This window comes from Echinops telfairi, unplaced genomic scaffold, assembly GCF_000313985.2.
Source record: "Echinops telfairi isolate 266 unplaced genomic scaffold, ASM31398v2 ScPeMD7_2;HRSCAF=8, whole genome shotgun sequence".
In the NCBI taxonomy this organism is placed as follows: Eukaryota; Metazoa; Chordata; class Mammalia; order Afrosoricida; family Tenrecidae; genus Echinops; species Echinops telfairi.
The window spans coordinates 6,628,790-6,656,225 of NW_022103898.1; the positions used below are offsets into that span (position 1 = coordinate 6,628,790).

The 27,436-nt window shown below is 50.1% G+C and overlaps 1 protein-coding gene across 1 annotated transcript in view; it reads left to right on the forward strand.

The window, feature by feature from the left end:
- The window catches only part of EFCAB6 (EF-hand calcium binding domain 6), a 253,365-nt gene that overhangs the window by 53,553 nt on the left and 172,376 nt on the right, over positions 1–27,436 (forward strand). The window contains exons 5-6 of the mRNA XM_045290796.1: positions 6,526–6,662; positions 12,074–12,183. Of these exons, the coding sequence (XP_045146731.1) occupies positions 6,526–6,662; positions 12,074–12,183 (247 nt within the window). The remainder of the gene's footprint in view (positions 1–6,525; positions 6,663–12,073; positions 12,184–27,436) is intronic.

Sequence of the window (27,436 nt, forward strand, 5' to 3'; positions counted from 1 at the left end):
GGAGGAGGTCACATATAGGTCCTTGTAATCGGTTCTCTCTTTGAAAGAGGTCTTGTGCAGCAGATTGACCCAATGCAAGGCGGCATGTCATCTCTTAACTACTGCTTCCAGGAATGTCGATTGTGGATCCAAGCAAGACAAAGTCCTTGACAACTTCAATCCTTTCTCCATTCCTCATGATGTGACCTACTGGTCCCAGAGGGAGGACGTGGGTCTTCCTCCCACTGAGTCGTGATCCCTGCTGAAGGCTGCCATCCTGGATCTTCATCAGCAAGTGCTCCCAGGCCTCCTCCCTCTCAGCACGCAAGACTGTCTTCTGCCTGTCGCAGGTTGTTCATACTGCTGCAGCACCTTATTCACCCACACTTCCCAGATAAGGAAACGGAACCTAACAGATGTCGGCTGGCTTATCTAAGGCTTCCCGGGGAATAGGTTTGTAGCTGGGTCTGGAAGTCTCATGCCAGGCCTCAAGATTGGGACCCTCAGGTCCTTGGCATAGAGGAAGGTCAAGAGAAGCCATTGAACACTCTGGGATGGTTCATTCGAGGTCCCGCCAAGCCAGGGAGTGTGGTGTGGTGGGTCGTGGGGGAGCTACTCTCCCCATCGCCAGTTTTAACCACCTAGACGAGGCAGTCTCCACTTCGCGTGGAAACATTTATGATGCCGCCCTTTAACATGTCACACAATGTTCCTGCATCTCGTGTTCCAACTTAAACGGCACTCAACCTGGCTTGTGCAGCCGCCGATCTCGTTCCTCACTTCCCTCCAGCCGAGAGAAGCCGTCTCTCCCAAAGGCTAGGAGAACAAGTCCGGGTTCTCACGGCCACGTGTCACCCTGCAGAGCATCCTGCCCTGCTTCTACTCTCATACACAGTTCCAGTCTCTGAAACCCCTTGTGGGGGCTCCTGTGAGTCAGAACCCGCTCAATGGCAGAGTTTGGCATTTGATTTTGTTGCCCAAGCCCTGCTTTCCAGATCGAAGACTCTCTCATTTCTAGACCACTCTCCTTGGAGTTGTCTTCTCTCAGCCTCCTGCCCCCCACCCTCCCCCGCTGCACCTCCAGCATCTACCAGACCCAGGCACTGCCAGGGAGGAAGGGGTGGGGCGCCTGCTCTCAGAGTGGGCATTGTGAAGGACCGGAGAGGGAGAGGGCCTGGGCGCCTGCTCTCAGGGTGCATGTGGAGGGCACTGGAGCGGGGGAGTCAAGTGCCTGCTCTCAGAGTAGGTGTGGGGGGCATGACATGGAGCCAGAAGTCAGAGAATGCCTACCCTCTGGGTGGGTGTGGGACTCTGGGGCGGCAGCAGTGGGCTCCTTGCCTGGAAGCATGTCAAGGGCTGTGTTTTCGCAGAGCAGGGATGGAAGTGGAGGCGAGGGCTGGGAAAGTGGAGGTGGCCAGGAGAGGACACTGGGGACACCTCCTAGAGGGTCCGGTCTCATTTCCTGGCTCCCAAACCTCTCATTCAGAGCCATAATTGTAGCTTTTTTAAACTTATCTTTTGAAACCCCCAATGTCCTTCCTCCCATGGCTTAGAGGAGATAGAGTAGAGGTCTTCACTCTAAGGAAGAGCATGGCACATGAGTGGGCATGGCCACGTCCCTACAGAATCAAGCTGTAGAGAATGACATTTGAAATCCTCACCCCTCATAAAAGACAATGCCTCTTTTGGTATTTTTTCCCAATTGCTTACAAATGTCAGCGCCATCCCTAGCTTGTAGGCCTTACAGAGGGCTCAGGTGGTGGGTGATGCAGGCAAGGAGAGGCAGCCTGTCTTCCGGAGGGGCTCTCAGGACAGTCATGGGGCAGCACACTGGGTTTGGAGGGAGGCTGTCAAGTTTCCATTCCTTGTGGACTGGTGGGCAGAGGCCAGGGGGCTCCTGGGGAGGCCTGGCCATCGGCTCAGGATAAACCAAAGTCTTAAGGTGTGCTTACTGGGAAAGCCAGAGAGAAAGCCCGGTGTGTGGGGGTTGGGGTTGGGGTGGGGGGGGTAGTCTAGGGTAGGGTTAGGTTTAGGGTTAGGGTTAGGGTTAGGGTTAGGGTTAGGGTTAGGGTTAGGGTTAGGCTAGGGGGCCGGCGAGAGAGTCCATGGGGTGGGGGACCCAGGGGTTGTAGCTGGTGCGGAGGGAGTGCCTCCGACTGGCGGGGACCTTCCTAGGACAGAGCAGAAGGTGGCTCGCACTGTGTCCTCCTCCCATGGCACATTGCCAGGGTACCTGGGTCTATCGAGGCGTCTCTTGTGTGACAGTGTGTTTGGCAGAAGCTGTCCTCCACGCCCTGGCTGGCCCTGAGCCCTCCCAAAGAGGACCAGTCCCTCTTGAGGACGTGCCCCGGGGCACAGACTTTACCCATTGGGCCGCTAACCACGGGGTCAGCAGTTTGAAATCACCAGGAGGACAGTAAGCCTTGCCACTCCTGTGCAGCCTTAGAAACCCACAGGGACAATTGTGCAGCCCCCCACCCCCAGCCCCGCCCCCCACCAAGGGGTCACTTTGAGTCGGAATCAACTCCATGGCTCTATTTGGTTTGGGGTTTTTTTGGATGATGTGCCAAAAGCAAGTGAGCCAGACTGTGTCACACGATTATCCGAGCGGGAGTGGACATAGCTTGCCAGGCCTGTCATCCTGGTCTGTCTGCGTCCGGAAGCTCCAAGGAAGCCTGCCCCCCACGGGTGACCCTGATGGCGTTTAAAATCCAGTGGCATTGCTTCCAGCCCCACAGCAGCACGCAGACCACCGCAACGTGACCGGCTGGCCAGCAGCCGAGGGAGCAGTGGGAAGCCTGTGGGTTGCTTCTGCCAGTATCGATGAGTGTTTCCGTCCGTCCAGGGATTGCGCTGGGCCGGGCCGCAGCACAGCCAGCACCAAGACCCTGCTCCCAGGGGCTCCCCCCTCATGGTCAGCAAGGTAACCAACAGGCCGGGAAAGAACAACAAACTGAGTGCGAGTGACTGCCAAGGCCTGGCTAACACCCTTGTGGACGCAGCACAGTCTAGTCCAGTTCAAGTCAGGCTCTCCTGACTCTTGGAAGCTGATGGACAGGAAGAAGGATGATGAAGAGGAGACAGATGTGTGTTGTGGGGTGAGGGGGGCGGGGGGCACAGGCTGGTGGATGCAGAGGTCCAATGTTGCCCAGCCGAATGACTCCACCGTCTGTAGTCCACTGTGGGCTCCTGGGATAGCAGGAGATCGAAGAACCAGACAGAACAAGATGCGGCTCCAGCAGAAGTAAAGAGCCCAAGAGGACTCAAGTTGACTCTGCTCAGTCTCTCTCTCCTGCAAAAGGTTTAGGGTACCAGGGAGCTGTCATCAGGCTGCAGCTCAATTGATCCAGGTCGGGCTTCCTCCCTCCCCTTACCCAGAAGCATCTAGTTGACGTCACCCCTAACCATCACCGTTTTATTAACGGTGACCCAGCACAGGGGCTATGCCCAGGGGGCACGTGTCGGAGACCCTGACGAGTGAGTTGTCTGGGTCCTGGGGGAAGGGCCGGACGGGCAGGGAGCAAGCTCACAGAAGTCCTGGGGGATGTCAGGAAGAGTCGGGAAGCCTGGAGCTGGTGCAGAGAGAGCTGATGGTGAGGATGTTGGGGCCTGGGGTTGAGGAGGGGGCTTTGCTAACAAAAGGGCTTGCAGGTTTGGTAAGGAAGAGGGCCTGGCCTGCCCCTGGGTTCCGAGCCATTTGGCATGCCTGAAGCTATGTGGGGGAGGGCAGGAGGAGTAATAATGGGAGTGGGGCACTGGGCAGTGCCCAGGAGCTTAGGGCAGTTGGCTGTTACTGCAGGCTGTCCACTCCTTCTGAAATGGTAGGTGCCTAGTTGGCCTGGACCCAATGCTGTCAGATAAATTCTGATGCACAATGACCCTATAGGACAGAGTAGACCTGTCCCATGGGGTGTCCAAGGCTGTGAATCTTTACAAGAGTACACAGTTATTCCCGTGGAGTAACTGGTGGGTTTGAACCACCGACCTTGTGGTTGGCAGGCCAACTCTTAACGCACTGCACCATCAAGGCTTCTTAGTTGGCCCTAGTGAAGGGCTGAATTTCAGCTACTGAAAGCCAATCTCCCTGCCACGGAGTCACTTCTGACTCAGAACCAGCCTATAGGACAGAAGAGAATCACCCCTGAGGGTTTCTGAGGTTGGAACTTTTTACGGGTGTAGTAGCCTCGTCTTTCTCCTGGATAGTGGCAGGTGGTTTTGAACTCCTGACTCTGAAGCTAGCAACCCAACTCATAATCCATGATGCCACCAGGAACCGCAGATGCAAAGCCTCCAGGGGTTGGATCCCAGCATGGCAGGGCTGAATGGTGGGGCTGAAAAGTGAGACCCACTTGGCTGGTTCCTGAGGGGCGGACCATGAGGCTTTGAATAGGTTGGGAGCCAATAGGGGTCTTTAAGCCTGGGAAGGGGTGCTCTTTGGCGGCTGAGTGGAGAACAAGGTGTGGGGTCTACGGTCGATACTGAGAGGCTCCACGGGGGCAGCTGCAGTGGCTGTCGAGGGGCGGTGGTGAGACAGGGGGATTCTGGGGTTGACATTGGCTGTGCGGACATACTGGAGAAGGGAGGGGAGGACAAAGAACCAGGTCCACTGGGATGGTAGAGTGGGGCTCCGCGGGGGACCAAAGTGGACATTGGAGAAGGAGTCGGCTGCCCCAGCTGGGCTCTGGGAAGAGGGCGGGGCTGGACACAGACACGGGTGCATCTCTAGTTGAGGAGGACAGTGCAGGACTGGGCAAGCCCTGGCAGGGCATGTCATCAGGAGCAATCTGGGCCCCATACCCAGAGTCTCTCCAGAGTGAGGAGAAGGAAGGGCCGGAGGGGAAGTGGGGCGGGGTGGGAGTTGGGAAGCCAAGCTGGACACGTGTTTCTAGAAGGCAGAAGCAGTCAGCTGAGTTGGCTGCTGCAGGCTTTGGCAGGCGAGGCTGAGACACCGCCATTTGTAGAGCAGTGGTGGGTGGGTGAAGGGTGGGCAACTCAGAGTGGAGTGGTTCTGAGATCACCTGGAGAGTAGGGACACACCTTAACCCTCCAGAAAGGTCATTTCTGTGCAGAGAACCAAGGCTTGAGGCCAGGTGGGGTACAGTGGTGGGTCCATCTGCTGTAAGCAGACAGGGGCGGAGCACATACTGTGGCCCCTGGCAGAATCCCAGCAGACTGTAGGCATGGCTATGGAGTTAGCAGTGGAGAGGCTGGGCAGCGGGGGTTCAGAGACCGGGGGTGTGCATGACTGTCTGGAGTGGACAGGCACTCAAGAGGATGGCTCCCATGCCAGGGAAGTTAGGTGAGTCAGCCTGGTGGCTCTTTTCTTTCTGGCCATCTTTCAGATGGGGTCCAGGATGGGCAGTGTGCTGGCTTTGGCTAGGATGAAGGCTTGTCCAGGAGCCCGAGAGTCAGCACGACTGGCTGTCAGGGAGAAGAAGAGGAAGAAGAGGTCTGGCAGGGTAGCAGTTGTTCTTGGCCAGGACCCCCACCTCCCCGGCCAGCGTCACTGCGCAGCCACCGCTGGCTGTAAGGAGGCTCCTGTGTTGCTGGGATGCCCCGGCTGCACTGCTCCCGGCCACCCCTCCTGCCCATGTCACCTCCCGCAGGAAGACCTCCGGCTGGCCCTCTTCTCCCAAGGCCCACACACCGCCTGCCTCTGTCTCATCTGTCTGTTTGGCTCGTATCCCCGGTACCCTGTTGCTGTGCCTCCTCTTTCCCTGTGACCCGCTGAAAGCAAGCCTGGCGTTCCAGCCGCGCCGGGTAATCCGGGCAGCCTCGCTAAACTTCGGCTTCCTTATTTAAAGATGTGGAGGATGAAACCTTATGGCTCTGAGCTGGGTCGTGAGAACCTGCAGTTTGGGATTAGGGCTGGAGGGCAGGGGCGGGGGGGCATGTTTCTTTCCCTCCCCCTCGTTGTGACCTTGGGCTGAGAGGCAGGGCTCCGTCTCATCTCTGAGTGGAGCTCCGCAGACTCCCCTGCCCAGTGACTCCACGGTGGCTGACTATGAAACTCTGCCATCATATCTTAAACAAACAGCAACAATAACACGAAACTCAGACGGGTTGACGAGTACCATCAGATACAAACGAGTGAACCTAGCTTGCGCTTGGCTGCGGGAAATAAAAACTGTACGAGTCTAGCGATGACCAGAACTATCGTTTTTTTTTAAGTGTCAATTAAAAACACCCCCAAAAGGACTTCTCATAGGGTTCTGAAAGGGAGTAGATTGGGGATGCGACTTGCTGCTTTACATCAGAAAGAGGTGTTTTGTGTGTGTGTGTGTTTTCCTTTCCTTTTAAAAAAACGTTCTACGCCCATTTACAGAGAAAATTGCCCAGAAAACATTCAATAAATGCAAGGCGTTCATTTCCCCCCTACCCTCCACCCTCACCCCCCGCCAGACATGTCCTTTTGCGTGCCTACCACAGCGCGTCTTTCAGAGCATCTTCCTGTTACCAGAAGCATGCTGAGACACCCACGCGCCACCCATGGCGAGTCCTCACAGGCATGCTCTCTTCTGTGCCCGCTCGGGTGCCCATGCACAGGTTTCCAAGAACAGTAAAACCCTGCACAAGGCGCTCAGGCTCCTGGATGTGAACAAGACGGGCCTGCTGCAGCCGTGGGAGCTCAGGAGAGTCCTGGAGACCTTCTGCCTGAGGATGGGTGAGGACGAGTACACCAGGTAATGGAATGGGGAGGTGGGCGGGGGGCGCTGAGGGAGGGCAGGGGGCCGAGGGGGGAGACTTCCAGCCAGTTTCACAATGGCGCCCCTTGGGCTTCCTGGTCCACCCATCCCACCTCTTCCTCTCTCCCTCCTCCGCTCTCCCAACTCTGGGTCTTGTCGAAAAGAAATCGGCACTGGCCGGGCCTTTCTGCCTGCCAAGCCCCCCACATATCTCAAAGATGACGGTGAATGGCCACGAGCCCACCCCTCAAGTGCCCTAGGGTGAGTGTCCTCGCGCCTCCGCAGACCTGGGCTCACCTGGGTTACGTAAAGTGTCTGTCTCCTGACAACCCCTCTCTTCCTGTTGGGCTCTGTGGGCCCTTCCACCTCCCTGTCCCCATGTGGCCCATCTTCCGGCGCTGGCATGGACGCAAGGCCTGGGGTTAGAAGAAGAACGAGGAATTTCAAGTTTTCATCCATTTGCATCCACCCTGCTGGGCTCTCTCTCTTCATGGCTCTGATCATGGAGTCTAATTTCCCCGGGAAGGTAGTCCACATCACACATGGGTCCACTCCCTCTTAAACCCACGACCACCTTGTCACAGACGTGCTGGCTCGCATCGAAGTCCCAGATGAGAGCCTGTCCCGCCCCGGGGAAGCAGAATGCCCGGGGTGTGCACCGCATCTGAAATACACGGAGACTTCCATTCTCGATGCCCTCAAGATGCTAAAAAACAAAATAAATAAAGCAAGTCGTTCCTTCCCCACTTTTTCTCCCCTTTCTCTTTATAACCCACCTCACAATATAAAAGACATAATAGATGTTTTAATTTTTCCTTTTTTTTTTTTCCAGCTGGGAAAGTGTTCAGAATAAGATCCAAACAAAACAAATTAAATAATTTTGTGCGGGCAATTATAGAACAGAAGCAACGCTCTCCTAAAACAGGCAATCAAAAAACAAAACAGTGTTTTATTTGACAATAAACCTTGTGCTTGGCACTGCAGTCACCAGCCTAGTAAATCTATAAAAAATGTGGCTGTCTGTGTCCCCATCTCCGAAGGATTGAATCATAAAGAAAACCACACATTTTTATTTGAGGTTTTTGGGATGTGTGTGGGTGTGTGTGTGTTTTCCCTTTTCTTTAAGCCCCCCAAAACAATGCCCTTCTCACAACAAGGCTGCAGGAACTTCACGGAATAGAACTGCTTTCTTTTAGCAGAAGAAACGGATCAAACTGAGGCTGCGTCTTCCCTTGCCTTATGGTTTTCTTGCAGGAGTTCAAATACCTGCTCTTTCCTCCAGAAACCCAGCCCTGTCAGCACGGACTCTACCTACTGAGGGGGTGGTTTGCTGGCTGAAGCAGGAAACAAAGCATCTCTGAAGTCTTTCGATTCTGTCAGAGCTGGGCTTTCCCCGCCCACCAACGTGCACCTCTTGGTGTGATGAGAAGGACCTTGGAAACCAGGAGACCGAAAGGCAGCAAACGGCCCGAGCCGATTCTGACTCAGAGTCGACTCCTTCAGGTACCGGCAGAACTGAAACAGCTGCCAGGCAAGTTGACTCTAATTCCTGGCAACCCTGTGTGTGCCCAGCAGACCTGGTGCCCGGGCATCTCTAGGCGGTGACCTTCCCGAAGCAGGTTCCTCAGATTTAATTCTGAGGCACTTCTGGGTAGGTGCATACCGCACGAACCTTTCAGTTAACAGTTTGTACCACCCAGGGGCTGCTGGGGGTCAAGTCTGGGCTATACCTGCCTACTTCTAGGGTCTTACAGAAGGTCCCAGGCCACTTTGAAGCTGGGTTTTCTCAAAAGAAATGGGTACTGTGACAGCTGCCCCGAGGCATTCTGCAGAGTCAGGCTCATGTGCAGGTGCTACTGTTGTGGGAACTGTGTCTCAAAATAAAGGTCCCATCCCTATGAAAGGCATCTTCATTCTTTGATAGAATACTGTCCCGCCCCTCAAGGGCCCACAGAGGACGTCATCACCCAAGTCTGTCCTGAGACCCTCAGTTTCTGTGCTTGCTTTCCCTCTTTCCTGCATCCTCTCCCCCAGGGGTCTCCGGGCAAAACAGTGTATGCTCAACAGTGGGCAACCAGCCAACTAGTCAACCAACTGAACAACCAACCAAACAGCCAGCCAACCAATCAACCTATTAACCAACCAACCAGTCAATGAGTCAACCTATTAACCAACCAACCTGCCAACTAGTCAACCAACTAAATAGCCAACAAAGAAATCAACCTATTAACCAACCAATCAACCAACCAACCAACCAACCAGTCAACCAATTAAACAACAACCAACCAAAAAAAAAAAAGAACAACCAACCAATCAACTGATTAACCAACCAGTCAACAAACTAAACAACCAACCAACTAAACAACAACCAACCCAACAACCTATTAACCAACCAGTCAACTAGCTAAACAACCAACCAATTAAGCAAGCAACCAGCCAACTAAACAACCAAACATCCAACAAAACAACTGAACAACCTCCAACTAAACAACCAACCTATTAACCAACCAACCAGTCAACCTATTAATCAACCAACCAACCAACCCACCCACCAACCAACCTATTACCCAACCATCCAGCTAAACTATCAATCAACCAAATAAACAACCGAACAACTAGCCAACCAACCAACCAACCAACCAACCAGCCAGCCAGCCAGCCAGCCAGCCAACCAACAACCAACCAACCAAGAAACCACCAAGGGACAGCCTGCTGCCTGAGCCTCTGAGCAAAGCCGGAGCAGAGTGCACGGAGCAGCGCTGCAGAGGTTTGAGGGATGATCAGTGGTGGCGTCATTGATTCCCCCGCCCCGTTCACTGCCCTGACTGATGGGCTCTGAAGACCTGGGGTCTCCTGCTCCAGCTCAGGGTGGTGAAAAAGGCCCTTTGGCTTCTCTCTGATCAGTGTCTCTGCTGCGTTACTCTCTTCCCAAAACCCTTTGAGCTCGAAGTTCTTGTACGGCCTGAGACTTTGTCTCTGAAGCTTTACCTGTAGGAAGGACTCCCTTGGGATTCCCTCTACCCCGCCCCCCCCCCCCAAACGCGGATGGACCCACTAACTCACCACCACCAACTTGATTCTGATTGGGAAGAGCAGAATGGCTCCTGTGGGTTTTGGGGGCCTGGGAGTCTTTATGGGAGCAGACAGCTTCATCTTTCTCTCAAGGAGCAGCCTGGAACTGCTGACCTTGAGGTTGGTTTGCAGCTGGCGTATCACTCTCTGCACCCCCAGGGCTCATTGACTACGTATTGGGATGAGGTCGGGGTTCTCTGAACAACACTTGGCTATTGTCAGGAATGCTGGGTTTTCAGGAAAAAGGGAAGGCTGGGGATGCCCTCCCCCCAAGGATCCTGACGGTCATCCGGGTGCTACCACTGGACTGCCATCACCTGGGTGCTGGCGCTCAGGACCTTATTGTCTGTCCCACAGCAAGAGGCCACCTGAAGGATGGGGCTGTTCAGGGAGTTTCAATGCGAACAGCTGGCAGCTAAGAGATCATCTCAACACAGTTGTTCTCGTTAGAAGAATAGTCAAGACTCATCCCAGCGGAACCCAAGGTAGGCGAAAAGGAAGCAGTGGCGTCTTTCCCTGTGGAATGCGGAGAACAGAAACGGCCAGTCCTTGAAATGCCAGGGATTGCATTTTGAGAGCACAGCCTGGGATTCCACAATTATAGAAACCGGGACATATGGAGACGAGGGAGTCCGGACACCCAAGAACTGGCCACCTATTACAAATGCAGCAACGCAGAGCTCACCCCAAACCCCGCGTCTCCAGGGACAGACGTGCACCATCGGACACAGGGGCTTAACAAAGGCAAAATCACAACAATAACTAAATCAAAACACAAAATCCCATGGACCCCTTTATCTGATGTGTGTGTGTGTGGGTGTGTATGTGCTAAGGGAGGGAGGTGCTGGGGGGAGGCGTGCATTTCTGTGAGGGTGTGGGCTGTGTATGGTGGGGGTGGGGTATGTGAGAGGATGTGTGGGGTATGGGGGTGTGTGTGTGAATGTGTGAGTATGTGGGGGATATATGAGTGTTTTATGTGTGTATGTGAATGTGTAGATTGTGTGTCTGTCTGCAAATGTGTGTGTGTGTGAATGTGTATTTGTGGTTGTGTGTGTGTGTGTGTAGTGGGGGGTTGGGAGCACCACCGCTGGAGGCAGCTGGACCCCTCCTAGTCCTGGCTGCTGGGGACAGTGGGGTGCGGTGCCCCATGTGTGGCCTCACATGTCGTGAGTGGTGGCGGCGGAGCTTGAACACCCTGAGACCTGGCACTCAAGAAGTGGGCAACAGGTGGGGACCCCAGCTAGGCCCCTCAACACACCCCTTTTCTGGTCCACGGAGGTGGAAGTGGAGACAGCCCCACCACCAGCGTTAGAAAGAATATCTGGGTCTGTTTCAGGGGTGCACCATGCTGCCGTGTCCCTCAGGCTTCTTCTGAGGGGTAGACACCCCGGATGGCTTCTGGGAAATCCCTGCCCCTCTGCTCTTCACCAGGGTGAAGCCATAGGCCACCTAGGCCTCCGTTTCCCTTTAGTCCCAGGACATGCTTGGTCCCAGCGATGGCCGGCCCAAGGCAGTGCCAACCGAATCCTGGCTTAGAGCCACTTCCTGGATTACTGATGGAAAGGGGGCCGACCCTGCTGTCCCTGGGGTTGTCTGGTCCCCTTTCCCTCCCTACAAAGGGCCCACCTTGGGTGTTACAGGCACAGCTTTCCCTGAAGAGGCCCCCAAACCCACCTGTCCCGTTGTTTGTTTGTTTGAGATGAACGTGTGTGTCTCTTGATCTTCCGTGTGTACCCATAATGCCTTGCCCGTTAATCCCGAGCTTCCTGTTGTCCTGGGCTGACTGTGGAAGTCTACCTGTAGTGAGACACAGGCATGGAGATGGGGTGACAACCTCGTGCTCCGCAGAGGAGGCTGGTTCCTGGCCCGTCACGCCATGCGCCTCAAAGCAGAACCCTTGCCCCAGCAGGGTTTTGTTCATTTGCTCGTTTCACGGTTAACTGAGAATGAACTGAAGGTTTCCAGAGATCATCGTTTTCCATCCGGCGATCAGGCCCCCATCAACGCAATCCCTTCCACGGGCCCTCGCTCACGCCAGGCCCTCCCCAGCTGTCCCGGTCCCCGGTCCCCCGTCCTCTCTGCCGCCTTCATCTTTGCCTGGCTCCGTGCTGCCCGTGTGATCTCCCAATGCGGAGGGAGGTGCCCGTGGGGTTTTCAGTGGCTGATTGGCTCTCTGGTTTTGGAAATAAAGCACCAGGCCTTCCCCTGCCTGCAACTGGGTGCACCCACACCCTTTGCCCAGCAACACTGTAGCGGGCACCGCAGTACCAACGCTCAGCCCCTCTGTGATCCCACAGATCACGTGCTCCGAGCACTAACGATCGTTTGTGTTTTAGGTTTTCAAGTCACTACAACGTTGATAAGAGTGAAGTGGACTATAAAGCGCTTTTGAAGAACTTGAGCATCAACACCGACATTAACTCCCGGTACTCTGTGGGCAACCCAGGTGAGTGCCTGAGGCGCGGCAGAGAAAGGGCTCGGCAGTCTTTACCTGGCCACCCACTTCGAGGATTCTGTCCCCGAGGAAACACTTTGAACCCAGAAACATTCCTTATCCACCAAGATGGTGGCAGTATCAATGTTTGTAAGAATAGCCTAAAATAGAGGAAAGAAATAGGAGGCAAAGATATTTATAGAGGTATAGCTATAGGCATGTAAATATGTAAATACATTCATTTATAATGAAAGGGATAGAAGACAATGTATATTTACATGTTTAGTATTAAGATAGCAGATGGACCTCTACGCAAGGCCTCCCTTAACACAAGAACACTTTGTTCTGATAACCTGGCCCTCTGTGATACTCACCTTCCCGACACAATTGCTGAAGACAAAATGGGTGCACAATCAAATGTGTGAAGAGAGCAGATGGTGCCAGCTATCAAATGATATAGCGTCTGGCGTCTTAATGGCTTGAAGTTAAATAAGCGACCATCTAGCAGGGAAGCAAATAAGCCCATAAGGAAGAAGCACAGCAGCCTGTGTGATCAAGAGGTGTCAACAGGGGTAGGTATCAGATATCAAAAGATCCAAAACAAATAACTGTATCAATGTGAATGAGGGGGCTTGGAGTGGAAACCCAAAGCCCATCTGTAGACAATTGGACATTCCCCCAAAGAAGGGTCATAAGAAAGGGATAATTCAATTAAGGTGTGGTATAGCACTGACCCCTCCCACTACCAGGGCCCACTTCTACATTAGAGATCTGGCTAGACCAGAGAACACACATTGGTACAGATAAGAGCTCTGGACACATGGGATTCAGGACAGATAACCCCCTCAGGAACAGTAGTGGGAGTAGCCATATCATGAGAGTAGGGCGATGGTCAAGGAGGGGGAAGAGGGAGAGAGGGGGAAACTAGCATAAGTTTGAATACATAACCCCCCCCCAAAGGGGACGAATAACAGAAATGTGGGTGAAGGGAGACAAAAAACAATGTAAGATATGAAATAATAATAACAATATATAATTGATCAAGGATTCACAAGTGTGGGAGGGTGGTGGAGGAAGTGGGGAAAAAGGAGCTGATACCAAGTGCTCAAGTAGAAAATGTTTTGGAAATGATGATGGCAACCTACATATCAATATGCTCGATACAATCAATGTATGGAATGTCATGGGAGCTGTAAGAGCCCCAGTAAAAGGAGTTTAAAAAGGAGTAACCTAACGGTTAACAGTGGGAGGCGTTTGAGAGAACCTGGAGAAGCTCACTAAACAGCCAGACATGGCTGAGACATGACACGGCTGAGAATAGATACTTTAGAGTACTCCTTCCGGTGCTGTATCTCAGTCTGGGCTTGCCCTTCTTTCCGCTGCTTTGCTATGCGAGAAAACGAAAGCTGATGAAAATACATTGCTTTATTGATGAGTCAAACATGACTAGAAGGACCGAAAGTTAACTGATTACGGGCTTCAAAGGGAGAACTTCCTGGTGCTTGAAGCCTGGGGGAAGGCTGTTCCTGGTGGCATGGTGGTTATGTGTTCAGCTGCGAATTGTGAGGTCAGCGGTTTGAAACCACCAGTCACCCTGAGGGAGAAAGACAGGGTTTTCTACTCCCGTAAGGAGTTACAGTCCCAGAGGCCCACAGGGGCAGTTCTACCCTGTGCTCTAGGGTCTCTGTGTGTTGGCCTTGACTCAGTGACTGAGTTTTGGGAGTTGAGTGGTCCACAGGTGAGAGCCCTAACTCCATCATGGAAGCTCATTCCCCATCTGAGCTCGTTGCTACTTCCCCAGACCTTGCTGGCCTCTTAACCAGCAATGTGCCCATGCTTAGGCCAGCCCAGTTGCCCCCTGCAAGAGTGGGCTTGAAAGCAGATTACGTAGGAAGAGCGCAGAGAGATGCTCACCTAGAGAGCTGGGGGACTTGTCTGAGCCTTTACCCAAAGTAGCCAATCCAACAGTTGTTCCTAGATTTCATGGGAAGGCTGGGGGTCCTGGCATTGCCTGGTAGCCTCCTCCTGGCTGTGACTCGGGGTTGCACAATCATGTGGAATACCTCAAACACTCTGTGGCCAGGCCCTGCCCATCCTGTACCCTATACAACCTGCAGTTGTGGGTGTGTCCAAGTCATGGTCCTTCCCTTGCTTCTGCACCCGTGATGAATGACCTGCCACCACCAGGGCCTTGTGATGACTTCGCTGTCTCTGTCTATGGATATATAATAATGTGTACATAATGAGCACCGGGCCTGTGCGTGCACAGACTCCATCAGCCTGCGTCTCGTGTGTGTGTGTGTGTGTGTGTGGATTGATAGTTTCCCTCACCCAAGGGTGACGCTTGCTTTGTCTTTGTCTTGTATAAGGCTTAATAAAAGACCCTCTTTAAAGCATGTTTGTATGTGGGGTGGTCTTTCGGCCCTAGCATAGCCTTCATCACAGCCCTGTTGCTGTGATGCCCAGTGAAGCAAACACTTTGGTTACTGCAGGAGTGAGTGAGCGCTCAGTTCTCGGTAGAGCGCGTCTGGAGCAGACCATTGGAGGGTGTCCCTTCCTGGCCTCTGGCTGCTTCTCCTGGGTGGTCTCTTGCCTCAGGGTTCTACTCCTTGTGACCAGCTCACTTAAGGTGGGGGGTGGGGTCACTGTTTGGTTTCAACCTCAGTCAGGGAAGGGAATATTAATGGAACGCCTTCTCTGATTCTCAGCGTTGCCCTACTAGTAAACTGCAGTGTGAAAGATGGTCAGATCTCCGTCCAGACCACTAATCAACACTGCTGATAGCAGGCTTCTGGAGTCTGTGTTTTAAAGGCTTGTTAATGTTGAGACTAGGTTCCTGCATGGTGCAAACAATTTGCACTTGACCATTCCAGTGACACCGAAGAAGAAAGGCCTACCGTTCTGTTTCCTTCCCTAAAGACTACAAGCAAGAAAGCGCTGGTCGTAGTTCTTCTCTGTGATACAGGGGCACCACGAGTCGGAACTGACTCAACACTCAGGGGATGTAAGTTTCCAGAACCACTACACAGGGGTCTCTTCCAAAGCCCCTTTCATCACGTATTTTAAGTTTCTAGACAAGTCCCTGTACTGCTAGGCGGAAAGCTGATGAGACCCAGAGAAACGGGGCAGGCCTGCTGAGGTCCGGCTCACAGGATTCACTGGGCCTTCCAATAACTCCACTTGACGCACAGAAGCCCTGGGGGCACTTCTGCTCTGTCCTATGGAGTCAGGATGTGTTAGAGCCGGCTGGACAACACACAATAACAATGCATTTAAGCACACGCACGCACACACGCGTTTCTTATTGATAAGGAGAGTGTTTTCCTTGACCTTACACCGGATGACGGGCCTAGCAGTGCAGGATCTCGCACATAAACTTACAAAATAGGAGCTTCAGAAGGCTGTACTAGACTCTGTACCCAAGTCATCACTCCCACGCTTTGCTCGATTGCTGTCATACGTGGTACTTTTACACACACTCTAAACACAGCACCGTGGCTCTGTTTTTCCTTTGACAACTAGCTATCTTTCGAAAGCAATGAAAAATAAACACAAATGACGTTTCCTTTATTGTCATTGATTGCACGCTGTGGTCCGGCCATTACTTTGGCTCCATCCGAGTCTCTGGCGCATTACTTCTGCCAAAATAACTCCCTTTAACACGTACTGCTGAGCAGGCAAAACCCCTCTGTTTGAGGACTCGGAGGGTGTCTGTTCCTCCGGTATTTTGTAGGATGTGTTGGCTGTAAGAGTCTGACGCAACCACTTCTTTCAGGACTTTAAAGGGATACCTTCCTTGTCTTTGGCTTGCCTCATTTCTGATAAGGAAGATATTGTATTTCTAGTTTCTTTTCCACTGTATGTAAAAAACGTTTCCCTCCTTTGACTGCCTTCACATTGTCTTTCCACCTTTGCTCTCTGCAGTTTGATTATGGGCCGTCTAGATGCACTGCTTTCCCACCCCCTCCCACTAGATCCGGTCACTGTGTCTTGGAGTCCTGGGTGGCACATGGTGGATGCGCTAGCTGGTTACTGAAAGGGGCGGGGCTCAAGTCCACCCAGACTTGCCTGGTGGTCTACTTACAAAAGGCAGCCCCTGGAAGCCCTATGAAGCTCCATTTTGCCGTGAGCCGTATGTGACTTCGTGACCCCTGGGGTTTTGGAGTTTCTTTGGTTTATTGTCCTCTGAGTTCCTACAGCTCTAGTTTTATCCCTGTCATATTTGGGGGAAATCCTGGCTGTTGCTTCTCCAAATATTGCTTCAGCTGCCTCTGCCTCCCTTCTCCGGCTGAGATTCCACGTATTCCTACGTTGGACTGCCTGGGCTTGTCCCACACTCTAATTTGACTATTCTGTGCTGTTATCTCTGTATTCAGTTTGAATATTTTCTGTACAATGATCTTCAAGTTTACTGATTCTTTCCTCACCTCAACAGGTCGACTTTCAACTAATGTGCTTTTTAGCCCAGTTTTCATCAACGTTTGCTTCTTAAAGAACGATAGTACAATATCGAAACAATGAAATTGATGTTGGTACAATGATCGCTATGGCTCACAGTGTTGTTTAAGACTACGCGTAGAATGGTGTAACCGCCAAAGCAAGCATGTCGTTGGCGATGTCCTTGTTAGGTGCTGTCAAATCAGTTCCGATTTGTACTAAACCTCTGTACAGCAGAGCGAAGCACCCTGGTCCTGCGCCATCCTCACAGCGGTTATGTTTGTGCCCCTCGCTGCACTTACAGTCTCACCCTATCTCTTTTTTGCTGGCCCCTACTCTACCAAGCATGGTGTCCTTCTCCAGGTACTGATCTCCGTCGGTCACACGTCCAAAGCACAGTGCATGAGACAACGTCCCGCCACCCTTACTTCAAAGGCACACCCTTGCTGTACTCCTTCCAGGAAAGACGTGTTTCCTCTTGCGGAAGTCCACAGTACTGTCAATTGTCCACGTTCTTCGCCAACAGTAGGACTCAAATCTATTCATTCTTTTGCCATCTTCCTTGATGTTTTTTCCTGTCCAGTTTTCATACACACACGAGGCAACTGAAAACCCCCACCGCTTGGGCTGGGCACCCCTTCAATACTCACAGTGAACTCGCTGCCCTGCCACACTTCAAAGAGGGCTCGTGCAGCAGATTCGCCCCGTGCAACCCGGCATTCAACTTCTTGACTGCTGCTCCCAGGAGCCTGGATTGTGGCTTCACACAAAATGAAACGTGGGCCCTCTCGTCTTTCTCTGTTGATCGTGATGCTGTCTACTGGTCGAGTTGTGAAGACCTGGTTTTTGGTTTTGTTTACAGTGATTGGCAATCCGTCCTCAAGGTTGCAATCCTCAATCTTCATCAGTCAGTGTTTCCTCCTCACTTTCGGCAAGCCAGGCGGGGTCCTCTGCGTATCGCAGGTCCCTAATAAGCCGTGCTCCATTCCTGACACCACACCTTTCTGCTTGTTGCCCAGCTTGTCCATTTCCTCGCCACCATTTGTTATTGTCGCTATTTTTTTTATGTTAGCTGTTTAATTTTTGGGTGATAATAGCTCAATGTGGTTTCAGTGTTCATTTCCCTAATGACAACTTAAGTTGAACATCTTTCATGTCCTTATATGCCATCCGTAGATCCTATTTGGTAAAATGATTTTTGTCCACCTTATAATTGGATTAAAGAAAGAAAAAAAGCTGTTGAGTTTAGGGAGTTCTTTTTATATTTGAAACATAAAGCCTTTGCCAAATATGTGGTTTGCACATATTTCATCCCAGTCTGGAGCTTGTGCTTTTCATCTTTTTTTCATAGTCTTTTTTCAGAGTAAAAGTTTTTAATTGTGAGGAGATATTGTTGAGTCTTTAAAGTTTTCTTGGAGTTAATATGCTGCCACATTATTTAAGAGATGAGTCACTTGCTTCTTAATAACCCCACTTTCTTCCTATCCAACCTTTGTTATAGTTCCCATATTTATAACTTCTATATAACCCCATGGGTGGGTTAGGCATTGGACCGCTAACGCCAAGACTGGCAGTTCAAACCCACCAGCCGCTTCTCCGGAGAAAGATGAGGCTGTCTGCTCCTGTGAAGAGTTACTTTCTCTCAGAAACCCTATGGAGGGTCCCTAGGAGTTGAAACAGGCTTGACAGCAGTGGCTTTGACTTGTCTCTTATGTATATTATAAAGGGTATTATATAGGATATATATATGTCTCTTATGTATATTATAAAGGATATTATATAGGATATATATGTCTCTTATGTATATTATACAGGATATATATATATACATGTCTCATGTATATTATAAAGGATCCCTGAGGGTGCCGTGGGTTGAGTAGGGGCTGGTCCCTGAAAGGCTGTCATTTTAAATCCACCTCCCTCTGAGGAAGACGCAGCACCCTTCTCCTGCGAAGATGTGCAGCCTGGGGACCAGTTCCTTTCTGGCCTACAGGGTCACTCAGTGCAGGGGTCCTAGATTACATAATAACCCCCAGAAGAGTGTGCTATAAATTTTTTTATGTTTTTAAAGTAAATGAAAAGAGTTTTTTAATATCTATAATTTTTGTTTTTACTGTGTCTTGTGATGTTCAGCCTCTCCTGAAGATCTGTGTCTCCCTATTACATGATTTATTTCTTTAGCTCCAAAAATGTCACTTATCATTTCTTCTGGTACAGGTCTTATGACATTGAATTATCATATGTGATTTAACTTGAACATCTATTTACTTAAATATCATGCACGGAGGAGATTCCTATTGAACATAGACTGCTAGGTTGATTTTCCCCCCAGTATTTTTAGAAGCTATATTTTACTTGTCCTTTGTCTCCTGTATGTCTTGAGTCATTTTCCCCTGGCCATTTTAGTGAAGGTTCCTTTAATGTTTGTTTCTCAGTCATTTGACTATGCTGAGATTAATTTTCCTTTGTATTGGGATTTGGGGCTTTTAGAATGTCTACATTCATGTTTTCATCAGATTTTGGAGAATTTTCCATCCTTATCATTTCAAGAATAGCCCTGCTGGTGTAATGGTTATGAGTTGTACTGGTAACTGCAGGGTCAGCAGTTCGAAACCACCAGTCGCTCTGCTGGAGAAAGAGGAGGTGTTCCACTCTCCTAAAGGGTCACGGTTTGGAAGTCCGCTGGAGCAGTTCTGGTCTACCGGGCCCTAGAGGCTTGCTTCAAGGAATGAGTCCAGTCCACGACAGCGAGTTGATTCCAACGCCTAAAATCCCAAAGTGCAAGCCACTATGCTACACTGTCCTTTTTCAAAAAGTAAATGTCAAGACCCCAGCATTTATCAGTCTTTCTGAAATTGCCCACAAGTCTCTGGAGCTCTGATACCTGCCATCTACCACCTTCCCCGCCACCCCACCCCCCAACTTCCTTCTTCAAACGGGATGGTTTTTGTTTCTATCCAAGAATTTAAAATGATTTTTTCACATGTGTTAGTTCCAATTGGTTCTTTATTCTGCAGTCTTTACTGTTCCATTGAAATTCCTATCTTCATTCATTAGGAGAACGTTTTCCTTTATATTATCAAACACCATTGTAGTAGTTGCTTCAAATTGTCTATCCATTGATTCCAGCATCCAGATTATTCTGGGGTTTGGTCTTTGTTATCTTTTTCCTTGAATGTGGATTGTTGATCCCAATTCATATCTATCTATCTATCTATGTGTGTGTATATATATGTATTCTAGCAATGTGGAGTTTATCTGGGGTGGCATAGTGGTTATGTGTTGGGCTCCTGCCCGCAAGGTGAGAAGTTTGAAACTGTCAACCACTCTGAGGGGGAAGCAAAGCTTTCTGTTCTCGTAAAGAGTCACATTCTCGGAAGCCCCCAGGGGCCGTTCTACCCTGTCCTGCCTGTTTGCTGAGCATTGGAATCGACCCGATGGCAGTGAGTTGGCTTTGAGATAGTAAATATGGGGGCAGTGGTAGCTCAGTAGTGGATTTCTCACTTGTTCTATGGGAGACTCACATTGATTCCTGGTTAATGTACCTCAAGCCCAGCTACCACCTGTGTGTCTGTTCTTGGAGGCTTGTGTATAGCTTTGGGCCAAACAGGTTTCACTGGCGTTTCCAGACTGTGACGGACTACAGTGAAAGCCCTGACAATTTATTTCTGGAAAAACAGCCAATGGCAGCACAACAGCCTAATCCCATTGAACACGGAGTTGCTGTGAGTTGGCTCGGGTGGGAGGGAGACTTGATAGCAGCCAACAACATCCACCTAGGAGATGTTACGAGTCCCTGGGTGCGGAAATGGATAATGCGCTTGGCTGCCCACTGAAAGACTGGAGGGTTGAGTCTATCTGGTGTTGCCTTCGAAGAGAAGCCTGCCGGTCTAGTCATGACAAACAGGCCACGGAGACCCTGCGGGGCACAGTCCCACCCTCATCCTAGTTGGGCTGCCAGGGTTAGAGTTCCCTCCGCGACAGCTGCTTTGGGGGCTGAGGTTTATGGGAAGTTTGGTATTGTCGAAGCGATGGGGTCTGTGATGTTCTGAAGAACGTTGTTTATGTTTGTGGTCAGTTCACTTAGCTCTACGCAGACTCTCACATCCGTCTGTCTTGGGTGGGATGACAGCGGAAATGGTGTCATTCTGGAACACCAGGAATCTGCTCCTCAAATCTATTCGGGAGGACAAGCCAGAAAATTTCCGGAGGGGTGGGGTTAGCGTAGACTTTGAATTTACCCCTCTGTCATTCTCTTCTTCCTGGCTTTTCCCCTCTTTACCTGAGTGGTGATCGATGACCACAGTTTTGGGAGGTCCACCAATCTCTATCCAACCGGAGAGTCTGGTCTCTTTTGTGAATTTAGTTTTGTTCCACCTAAACTTCCAGCCATCAACTTGATTCTGACTCGGAGCGACTCTGCAGGCAGAGTTGGACGGGGGAGAACAGTCCCTGGTGGGCTTCTGAGACTGCAACTCTTCACGGAAGCAGCAAGCCTGCTCTCTCTCCCTTGGAACCGCTGGTGGTTTTGAACTGCTTGACCTGTGCTTAGGCACCCAGCACCTAACCCACTATGCCACCCTGGCTCCCTCCCTCTCTGTCTAGGATCTTCGCATGCAGTTCCTTTCACTGGACTCATGATTTCCACGTCCGACTTTCACCCCTCTTCTTTCCTTTGGGTAGATGGCTGCTCACAACCTTTTAAGATCTCCGTGGCTACTCACCCAGGAAGAATGGAGAGCAGGGTCTTTGTGGACATGTTCTGCCAACTGACCTCGGTGTCCCCGAGACACTTCCGGCTTTTGTTCCACCTTCTTGTGTCCACCTGCTTACATCATTAAGAAAGAGTTCTTCCTCCTTACTGACCCAGTCGCTACCGATTGCCCCCTCGGAGTGGAAAGCCTCTGTCAGATGATCAGTTGTCTTGGTCCTTCCGCGGCTCCATCTTCATTTCTGGACTGAATTTTTTTCCTTTCCTTTTCTTTTTTCTAATCTGTTCTTGTGTTCCGGCAGGCAGTCTCTGAATTTCCCCAAGTCTCATTGATCTCATTCTCCCAACATCTCCTGTGATTTTAAAATGAGAAATCAGTGAGGCAACTGGGTGGCACCAAGAGGCAATCCCTTGTCTAATCTCTGGCCTACTGGTTGGTGATTTGAATCTGCTCAGAAGTGGGCCAGGAAAAAAAACTACAGGCCTGGCAATCTGCTTCGGGAGAGTCCCAGCCCTGAGATCCCCACTCGGCCGGCAGTTCTGCTCGGCATGCACGGGGTCACCATGCGTCGGATAGCTCCAGGGCAGGTGGTCGTGCACCCTCCAACACCCCTGTGGCACAGATCTTGCTTCTCCATCCGTTGCAGCTGGGGAAACAGAAGTCCGAGACTGCATGCTTTGTAAGCGGCAGCACTGTGGATCAGACCCAGATAAGTGGCTTCCAGACTCAGTTCCCAACCTTGGTGTCTTTCAGAGGCTATGAGTCTTCCTGACTTGGAAACCCACCCGGAGCTATGTGTATTTTGGGGCACCAGCCTGGAAGCCCCAGCGTAGATCTCAAAAAACTCCCTGCACTGAGGTGATCCCCCGACTCATAGCAACCCTGTAGGATGGGGTAGAACAGTCCCTGTGGGCTTCTGGCACTGCGACTCTTTACAGGGAGCAGACAGCCTCATCTTTCTCCCACAGAGTGTCTGCTGGTTTTGAACTGTGGACCTTGCAGTTAGCAGTCCAACGTATGACCCACTATGCCGCTAGGGCTCCTTAAAGACAAGTACATTTTATGTGGCCTTTAATCTTTCAGGCATGCGATTTTAACCTACAAGTATTTTAGTCATGCTTGTTTTCTGCATGGTGATTTGAAGTTCATCTCAAGAACATAATCATTTAGAGAGAAGTTTATATGTTGCATTATTCTGCAAGTTTCACCTTTATAATTAAGCACGTGATTCCACGGGTATCTAAAGATACATTCCTATTTTGAATGTGAATCCTGAACTTATTTATGAATGATGAGCCCTAAGGCTACGATTCCCTACTTGTGCTCGAGAAGGACCCATTATCAAGAGCAGGTTCTAGTTTGGAGGCACTCCTGGGGAGGAGGAGCTACAAGGAGCCCTGATGGCGCAGTGGTTCTGTGTTGGACTGCTAACCACAAGGTCAGTAGTTTGAACCCACCAGCCTCTCGGAGGAAGAAAGAAGAGCCTTTCTACTTCTTTAAGGAACTAGTCTCAGAGACCCGCGGGGGAAGTTCTACCCGTCCGTATGGGGGTGGTGGTCGTTGCCCTGCTGGGGTTGGGGCAGGGGTCTCTAGCTCATACGTTGTCAGCAGCTCACTCTCTCTGACGTCTCAATCTAAATTGAAACTCTGGAGGCACAGTGGTTACCCCGCTGGGCTGACTGCCAACCGCTAAGCCTGCAGTTAGAAATCAGCAGCCAGCTCTGTGGGAGAAAGACATGGCTTTCTACTCACACACAGTGACAGACCCGGAACCCCGCGTCCTACAGGGGCGCTATGAGTTGGAATTGCCTCGATGGCAGTGAGTTGACTAATCTTTTGTTTCTGCTTCTCTGGCCTCTTTCCGCTTGTGCTGCATTTGTGTCCTTCCCAAGGGACTGTCCTCTTGCCCAGCATGGCACCAACTGTGTGGACACAGCAAGAACTGCTTGTGAGGAACGGGCTCCTCAAGGGTGGCTCTCGGCTCTCCCGTTAGAGCCCTTGGAGGCTCTGGGCTGGCCTTCGCCCCATTTCCAATCAGAAGGCATTTGGGGGAGGGGGAAACAGACGGTGTCAGGGGTTAGGAAGCTGCAGTGAAAGATGGAAGCTGGTGTAATTGATGCGCCAGACAGTCATTGGATCCATGGCCGTTAAGTTCCTTGTGGAACTGAGCCCTGGTGGCACAGTGGCTGGGCACTCTGCTGGCCACTACCTGGACCCTCCCAGACTTCTGGCTAAAACCCCCCTGCGGCAGTCAGACCCTGTCCTGTGGGGCTGCTCAGCGCCACCCCACCAACACCGCTTGTTGTAACAACTCCACATGGGCCATGAGTTCCTGGGCTGTGACGTGCCAGGACAGGCCTCGGATCTTATCACGTCTCTAACCTCTGAGCCGGGCTGGCTGTTTGAAAAGGGCAAGCACGGGCTTCCGTGTGTGTGTGTGTGTGTGTGTGTGTGTGTGTGTGTGTGTGTGTTCTTATGAGTCCTCATTTGAGGGCTAGCGCCCCAGAGCAAAGTGACAAAGGACAGTGTATGGAAATCCTGTGCCTGGGTCTTGCTGCGCTTCACCTGCCAGAACCCTGGTCCTTGGTCTTGTGATAGAGCCTCCTCCTCCTCCTTGGTCAGCAAGGGCCTTTTAGGCCCTCCCGGAAGTCCCCTGCAACTGTCTGGCCTAAGTTCCAGCTCGCTGAGGCCAGAGAATCCCAGAGCAGGTGCTAAAAGACTGGCTTTGCGTTTAATTATGCTCACCGCCCAGGGGGCGTACGGGGAAGACTTCTAACCAGAATCCCAGATGACTGACAGTTTGCTCACTGCAGCTGAGTGGTTCTAAGTGTGCTGAATTTGACTGCAGCTTATTTGCAGACATTTTAGGAAATAAATCTGCGAAACCATTTGTGGTTTTGCCGTTGACTTGAGAAGGAAAATACATTTTAGGTCTATTTTATTCTCTTTTATTGTGATAGTCATATATGCTTGTTGAAGAAAAAAACAAAACCAGGAAACACAATATAACAACTCCCTCCCATGCATCCACCTGAGTCCTCCCTGGCATTTTTCCCGGTGTAGTAACCTCCTAGTTATTTTTCCTGATGCATGGATGGATGGATGGATGGATGGACGGACGGATGGATGGACGGATGGACGGACGGATGGATGGATGAGAGGATAGATAGATGAGTGGATGGATGAATGGACAGATGAATGGATGGATGGACGGATGAGTGGATAGATAGATGAGTGGATGGATGGATGGACAGATGAATGAATGGATGGATAAATGAGTGGATAGATGGATGGATAGGTAGATGGATGGATGAATAGATGAATGGGTGGGTGGGTGGATGGATAGGTGGATAGATGTACAAAATGAGTGTTAAAATGAAAATTGAATTATGTTCATTATCCTTTAATCACAAAACTATACACATATATAAATGGAAATGTTCATGCCCATAGACTTAGGCATGCACATTTATTTTTAATGTCTATATGATATTTCATAGATTGGATGAACCATATTTGTAAAACCCACTCTATTAATGGACCTTCAGATTGTTTTAATTTTTCCCATCTGTAAATAGGGTAGAGCGCACCCTAATCCATAAGCCTGATTGGGAGGTGCCATCATCCACCATGTAATGTTCCAGAGATTTGAGAGCATCTGAGTACCAGGTTTTCGAGAGAGGAACCAGACCTGGCTCTTCGCCTTTTCTTCAATCCTTGTCCCCTTGAGAAGTGAAAAATGCAGACTTATTGTGATAGGACTTTTTCACCTCCCCCAGGGAGTTTGAGCAGCTTTTTATACATGGATTGGATTTTGGGTGGATTGCCTATTGATGACTGTGGCCTACGTTCATACTTGGATACTTATATTTAAACCCACTGCCACTGAGTCACTTCTGACTCATGGCGACCTTATATTGTGTGTCCGAGGTGACAAGTCTTTATGGGAACAGAGAGCTCCATATTCTTCCCTCTGAGTAGCTGGTGGATTTGAACCACCAACCTTTCAGTTAGCAGCTCAAAGCTTACCAGGCAATGCCATTAGGGATCCTTAGATTTATCTTGTTGATTCGTAAGAACTGCTCATTATATGATAAATGTTTACCTATATTCTTCACATATATTAACAGCAGTTTCACACTAATTTTTATTTCAGTGTTGTTTGTGTGCTTTTTGAAAAACTAAACCAAAATTCAATATCTGTATTATCGCATCTATTGGTGACCTCGGGAGCCCTGGTGTCATAGTGATTACCAGGAGGCTGCCATCTGCATGACCAGCAGTTCAAAACCACCAGCTGCTGCTTGGGAGAAAGATGAGACTTTCTACTCCTGTAACAAGTTATAGTCTCACTTTTTTAGTTGTTGTTCCTTCTTGTCCTTGTAACATGACTGCCAAAGTAAACCAGAGTCATTAATTACCCCTCGACATGCAGATGGATTCTCGGCTCCCATTGAATTCTAGCCTCAGCCCAAGAACAGTTGGTTCTTATAACAGGGCTCTGGTCCATCCTCGCCTTCATGAAATGATCACCGAAGATGGAGGTGCTACAGCAAAGTGTGGGGAAGAAAGTAGGTGGTGCCCAGCTATCAATCAGAAGCGTGTCTGGGGTCTTAAAGGCTTGTATTCAAACAAACAGCCATCTAAATGAGGAGTCAACTAAGCCCACAAGGAAGCAGCACAGCAGCCTGTGTGATCCAACATGAAAATAATAAAATCCAACTATGATGCAGGGAAAAGTAACAAAGCCTAAACTGTGACAACTCAATTTGTAGAAGGCTATGGGGTCCAAAACTCATCTGCAGACGTTCTAGTCAGATGAAGCCTCTGTCAGACCCCCTCTGGCCACAGGCAAGGGACTCAGACAGCTTTACTGTCAGACAGGGATTACTGTAAACTTGATAATGATGGATCAAACCGTGGTATAATATGATACTTGGTTAGTTGACCTCCCTCTTGACCCAACCGGAATTTGCTCTAGGCTCAAATATCTGTCACTTGTTCCATGACATGAATTTCCTCTTCTTTTTTCCCCCCTAATATTGTTGGTGGTCTTTTCTTTCTTATTCCTTATTTCTATTTTATCTTATTACTCTTATTTTCTTCTTTGTGTTTCATTTTGTTTTTGTTCTTTATTGTTTCTCTTAGGTTTTGCAGGCTGTGAAGCCCAGAGGACCGGATGCATAGAGACAATAATTTAGACAACTGTTCATGGGCACAGGGTGGGGCTGTGTAAGCGGAAATGAGGAGCAAGCAACGAAGACAGGAGTGGGGAGGGAGCGCCAGACTGATTGTGACGATGCAGACGGAACCTTTTGTGAAAAGCAATCTAACTATGGAAGTGTATGACATGTGCCTACTGTATCAAGAACACTACTAAGAAAGAAAGGCTGACCGATGGTTACCCTGGGTGAAGGAGGAAGATCTTTTGCTTGGGGGCATTGAGTTTGTGTTAGTGGTGGTGGAATAATTGGAACAGGAGCTCAATAATGGTTGTAGAACTTGAAGAGTATAATCAGTGGTACTGAGTTACACATGCAGAAGTTGTTGGACTGGAGAATGATTTGTTGTGTATATTTTTGACACCATTTAAAAAATCATTACATGACTAATGATGAGTATAAGGAAGAAGAAAGTGGTCTAAAATGGACTGTAGTGATGATTGTACAGCTCTTCCTCATATGATTGAACTACTGAATTGTATGATTTGTCAATGAAGTGCCAATAAAACCATTATTAAAAAAAAGAGGTCTAGTCTTAGGGACTCAGTGCAGTTCTACTCTGTCCTGCAGGGTCCCTGTTCAGTCAGTACTGACCTGATGGCAAGGACTTTGAGCATTTTATCATTTCATTTTCCGACGTATAATCTATTTAATATCTAGCAATTCTATCTTGGAGTTAGTCGATGTTTGTTTTTGGTTTGTTATTGATCACTTACATAATTTCTGGCCTTCATGTTTTCCTTGGGTCACCTTCTTAGAATAATATTATGTAGAGCATAACACTTATTATGTAACATTACTTTCATGTTGGACTGCTCGGACGTCAAAGTCAGCAGTCCGAAACCACTAGCTGCTCCGCAGGAGAAAGACGAGGGTTTCTTCTCCTGTAAAGAG